The sequence below is a fragment of the Hemitrygon akajei genome, chromosome 6 (assembly GCF_048418815.1).
Source record: "Hemitrygon akajei chromosome 6, sHemAka1.3, whole genome shotgun sequence".
Classification (NCBI taxonomy): Eukaryota; Metazoa; Chordata; class Chondrichthyes; order Myliobatiformes; family Dasyatidae; genus Hemitrygon; species Hemitrygon akajei.
The window spans coordinates 47,475,987-47,481,986 of record NC_133129.1 but is presented as its reverse complement, the minus strand read 5'-3'; the positions used below and the strand labels follow the sequence as shown (position 1 = coordinate 47,481,986).

At 35.7% G+C, this 6,000-nt stretch overlaps 1 protein-coding gene across 1 annotated transcript in view; it reads right to left on the bottom strand.

Annotated features, from left to right (window-relative positions):
• Window positions 1-351: 351 nt before the first annotated feature.
• The window catches only part of znf366 (zinc finger protein 366), a 45,674-nt gene continuing 40,025 nt past the window's right edge, over window positions 352-6,000 (bottom strand). The window contains exons 4-5 of the mRNA XM_073048325.1: window positions 4,919-5,093; window positions 352-2,583 (exon numbers count right to left, since the gene is read on the bottom strand). Coding sequence (XP_072904426.1) covers window positions 2,117-2,583; window positions 4,919-5,093 — 642 coding nt within the window. The 3' untranslated portion in view covers window positions 352-2,116. The remainder of the gene's footprint in view (window positions 2,584-4,918; window positions 5,094-6,000) is intronic.

Sequence of the window (6,000 nt, the reverse complement as noted above, 5' to 3'; positions counted from 1 at the left end):
AAGAATAAAATTTAGGAGTGAAACCAGGAAGTATATTTCCAGTCAAAAGGTAGTAGAAATCCGGAAATCCCCAGCTCAAACTGTACTGATTGTAATTTTTATAACTAAAATTGACGTGAGATGAAGGCATTCAAGTGGGATCTAGCATGAACAAGTAACTGTCAATAAAGTTGAGTCTAACCTTGATTGAATAAAATGGCAGAACATATTTTAGGAACTGACTGGTTTTCTTCCCTTCCTGTTCCCCCAAATACGGGAAAAAGAATTTGAAATGGAAGTTATGGAAAATATTCAGTGAATTCTGTACTCATTGCAGGAAATTTATTCAGCAAGATATTCAGAAACATATGGTGCATTTTATATATTTTTATTGAGTAAATTATATGGATATTATAAAAGAATATATGTAACAATTAGGAATGCAAATTGCAACTGTATTATTAATCATTTTGAAAACATGCTGGAACTATTAGTCTTGTCACTATTGAAAAGTGAATGGAATTAATAACCCATACAGGTAAGGTACTATTTTGTGATTCTGATAAATATAGCCACCGCCCACTTGAGAGTATAGTACATACAAAAGTGATGAAGAAATATATACTTATGTTGTCAGTGAAGATAAATACAAGCAGTTTGGTCATTACTACATGTATTTCATATTTGTGCTTTTCTACATTTCCCTTAATTTTTTGAGAAATACTGACAAACAATTATTTTCAGCGCACATATCCAGTACTTTATAAATATATTTAGGAATGTGTGCATGAATAAATGATATAATATTGTGGCAGCTTCTTCTGAACAAATGCTTAAGTTTAAAGGTATATCTCTATCTGACTTTCTTCCAGTAACTTGCTCATGATTGCCTGCATACAGCCATTTGCTCTCAGTTTTGTGTTCGCATACACTAACTCCACCACAGTTTTCAACACCAATAGACGTAGACTATAGTAGTGCCTTAGATATGAGAGTATACAGATTTTTTCCATGCCTCCTTGAAATAAATAAACCACATCAGTGTGATGTAGACTGGACATAAGGAAATTACTTTATTTCCTACTTAAATGTCAAACTTCAAGCATGAGCCAGCACCGGAACTTAAATCCACAGCAATAATGTGGGATTGTCATTCCTGAGCTTCTAGATCAATGATTACTCCTGAATGACTTGAATTATGCAGGAGTTTTTGAAATGAAATCTTCACTAGGACCAAAGAAAGGCAAGGCAATCAAGTCCCATGTAAAAGAGCATTCTTTCATTTCTTTATCTTACTTAAGATCAGTTACAGATGACAAACATATGAGGCTTTACATTTCGTTGAAACTAATAGTTTATTTTATTGTTGCACATTGTCTCCTTATGCTGCTGGTTTGGATTGTTCCGGCATTGCTTCATACTTCAGGGAATAAATGTTAAGACCTCAAAACTCTTTCCTTGGATTGGATAAGGTAGTTTTCACTGGAGGGCATAATTTAAAGTTGTATTTTAAATCTAGGACATATACCAGAGAAATACAGCAAAATGTGATTGTTTAACATTTGATTAGCAATTATACTGACAGGTACATTTAGACAGATACATTCAAAATAAGCACTCAAAATAATACCTCGAGAAACAGTAACATTAATTTGCATGCTGATTGTTTGACAAACCTGCAGTTACTCTGGACATTCCCTTTCCTATTAACATAGTAAACAATTTCTCTTTCCATATCACTGTGCAAATACAGACTTGCTAAATTTGGTGCATGTGCATATAATGAATAGTCAATTTTTATAGCAGACAGAAAATATACTGAGGGTGATATCTATTTATGGCTGTCTGGTGAACAGTTTAAAAATTTATGAAACACTAATATTTGGGTAAAATCAATGTTTTTACATGAATTGTCAATGTCAGATGTGCCATTTGACAGTAGTGAAGGTTGTGTGGATGATGGTTAGAGAAATTGCAAACTAATACATTACATGATTCAAACATTAAAATGACAAAACTATTGTGTCCCTCATACTCCTGGTTTTCAATCAGCATCACACATTCTGTCTATAAAAATCCTTTGTCTTTAAGAGTTCTAAATCATTATGGTAATGAGTTTTTATCATCTCTGATATTTTTACACTGGGCTGCACCTGCTGTCAAGACAGTAGTCGTTGTAGTTTTCATTGATATCGAATAGATAATGCATGGAAGCAGGGCTGTGCTTATTGGATTCAGTTCCATGCTGCATAAAATTTTCTGGAGTTATTAAGTCTTCATCTTCCTCATTTATTACCCTTCGTTTGGTTAGCACCTCATTGTCCGAGTCTCTGAAATCTTGGATCAGTCTTCCTGTCTTCTGGGATAAGTCTTCTGGCATATATATTTTGTCCTCTCTGCAAAACTCATCAGGACTGTATTGTTCTATTGTGTAATAGTTGTCTTCTTCCTCTTCTTGACAAGAGCTCCCTTTAGCACTCTCGCCATCAGAGTGGGATACATTCTTTATTCTGCTTTTTTGAGAGAGATCAAAGGGTTCTTCCTGCACAAAATTATTCATCAGATTGTTCTGTGCAAATCCCATACGTCCTCTCCTCCTGAAGCCTAAAATTAAGGAACATTAACATGATCATCCATTGACAGATTGTATGAAATATTTCATGTTATTTTCAATAAAGAATAGTATCCTTAAATATTTTTTAAAACTATGAGGTCTCTGGAACAGAATGAGATTAGACCTAATGGACCAACTTGTTCTGAGACAATGCTGTAATACAGCAATTCCACACACCATACTTAGTTATTGACAGAAGACATACTAAACTCAAATTTTTGTTTTTTATTCATCATTTGCTAGTGGAGAAGCACAGCAAAATGGAATAGAAAAGAAAACAAAACATTTAGTGTGTTTTGACTGAAGGTTATATTTTTAATGCCATTGTTTTAAAACTATTGCTCTCTGAAACTACCCTTTGAGTACTGGATTTGACCGAAACAGCTATTGCAGGGTCACAAGAAGTGAAAATGTGCTCATTCACAACTTGGATAAAATGCCATGAATTTTAGAGTGTATGAGCTTGAGTGTTTGATGTGAATCTCTCTCGTCATGACACCACAGGCCTGCTGAAAGTAATTTAAACTGACAAAAAATTTCATTCCCTCTGGACTATACGCTGATTGGAAAACTAATTTGTTTATTCATCTGACTTTGGATAGATAGAATAACACTCTCTGACATTTTATTACAGCTGATGTCAATAGAAAAGAACAGACACTTCATTCTGTTGGGGTCCAAATGTGCTTTATGTGAAAGCAAAGGGATACTAAAAATTAACATATTCCTAATTTAGAGAATTGATACTGTTATTAACCAGTAAATTTAATAAATTAAGGAAGAAAAAGGTAAAATATTTCACAATGTTAATTAATTACCCAGTCATGAATTATGTTTAAATGTTGTCAGTTTATTAGCTGACATCACCCCACACCACCCTTCAGTAACAGCTTCTCTACTTCACATCTCTGCCTTTCTCTCTGTCCTTGCTCTTTACCTTTCTTGCTACTGGCTCTCCATTTTGTGTTCCTCTCTATTTACTTCTTTTTTCAAGCCTAAGAAATGTTAGCTCTGTGCTTTAATCAGTCCTGGAGAGATGGTGTGTGTTGATAGAACCAAATAATCACCATTACACAATGGCCTCTGTAGTAAGGATGGCAGGAGGATATAGTCCGTGGAAGGAAGTTGGACAGAATTAAAAACAAAGATTCAGGGGTAAGCTATACAGGATAACCTTTGAGCTTTTGAAAATATTTACACACAAAGTTTCCTCACAGAAATGTGGGAATGAGAACGTCACAAAAAATACTGTATATAAAGAAAGAAATGACTTTTTTTGATCTGATTCTAATTTCTATAAATTTTATAAAATAACATTCTATACATTTAGACATAACATACCTAAAATATAACATTCTATAAATGTTTAATAATTTTTTGTCTTGCATCTTATTGTACTGTTTGCACTGATGCCTTTTCCACTCTATCCAATTTCATTGCTCTCTTTTCAAACATTTGTCCTTACTTCAGGAAGGTCTGCTCCTTATTTATGAAGGTTAACTTTTGGGTGTTTCTGGTCTGTTTTTCATTACTGCAGCCAATTTTTGTCTCTGCCTGTATGTTCCTATAGCCTGCACAGTTTGTTACACTGGGACTGGAAGGCAGTAGTGGTGGAAGCAAGAAATCAGCCAAGGGTGAGCAGGAGGACCAGGGACGAGATGAAGTATCAGACATGTACACATGGCAATAGTCATTTCTACTATCTGAACTTCACTGATTATGCACTGTCTCAGACAGCATTGATCTACTGGGGAGGTCATCACTCAGATGTGTGACCTGCAGGAGTTATCACGTAACTCAGAACCAGGGCGTAAGATGCACAGCTGGCAACGTTCATGATCCACTTGACCTCTTAATTTTTAATCTATGGGTTCCTTCCAGGCTTTGCATCAGGAGCAGTAAAATGACATCTCCCTGTTGGCATCATTGTCATAGCAAAGAGATCTATACCTGAAGGGATGTTTACATCACTTGTATATCTCATTCTTCAGGGGAAGAGCAAAGTGGAACCAGGCTTCATCCTTTTTGAAGATTTCCCATGGCATAAGCTGCGAATGACTGCACCAATGTTATGTTACAAGATCTTTTCAATATCACAGCAACTTTCTTTAATGGACAAGGGCTCTACCCTGTCAAGTGTCCAGCGAAAGGCAATGTATCTGACAGTCTATTTGTAGCTGCAATGGACTCCAATTAATGACACAATAACACAACCACAGTGCTACATTCAGTTGCGGTGAACTCAATCCACTCTTGCTTTTGTTAAATTCATTTTCAATGTTTTGCAAATAAATCTCAATACATTATTACAATTTACACTCTTACTTTGTGAATCAGACCCTCCATCCATGACTCCATGTTTAACCTTCATGTGACGAGTAAGGTTTCCCTTCAGAGTAAATTTGCTGGGGCAATAAAGGCATTTAAATGGTTTGCTGTCAGAGTGCAGGTGCATGTGGCCCATTAAATTGTGCATCCGATTAAATTCCTTCCCACACAGCTGTCATTGAAAATAAAAACACAATGTTAATAGGACTCACTCATTTCTTAGAAAGTAATATTCTGCAGACATATTAAATAATACAAGAACAGACCCAGGATTACAGTGCGATCCAAAAGTAGCTGCTACGGCTTACATCAGATCACTGAGATTTTTTTTGCAGTTAGTAAAAGTGTTGCTGCTTTTGTGTCTCAGTATTTCGCACCATCCCATTGAAAACTGCAAACTTCCAGCAGCAATGCTTCACCCCTAGTCTGTAGAGCTCAGTGATAGGTATCATTCTTGTCAGATGTTCCAAACTGTACATGTTGGAGATTTAAAACCTTTGCTGGGTATTAGCTCCAGTTCTGTGGCACTATGCTCCGAAACAAAAATTAGTATATCTAAACTGTGCAGTCAAGAATTTAATACATTGCTGCATTGTTGTCTCAGTATGCTTCTGAATACTGGTGCAGAAAACTTATTGGAGCCAGTGAATTTTGACTTAGTTTCAAACAATCTCATGATAAAACACCTGTATGTTTATCTGCCTTAACCCATTGAGTTCCTCCAGTGGCTTGTTCTTTGCTCTAGACTAGTCTCTGGATATTTATCTGTTTGTTAGTCTGTTTATTTATTTGCCTACTAAGTGATATTTATTGATCTTTATGTTATCAACCATTCCATGTCTGTTTATCTATTCTTACTTCTCCAATTGCTTCTCTTCCAGAGAGAAATCCAGTAATATAAAGGAAACATGTTAGTGAAGCTGATTGCAGGAATCCTGTGCCAGCTTCCGGTTTGGAACATTCCTACATCATGGGATGAAACTTAACTGCCCAACTGTTTTTAAAAGACATTGCTGGAGGAAGAGATTGAGAACAGGCAACTGTACAACCTCCTTGTTTCCTATAACAGGAAGGAATCT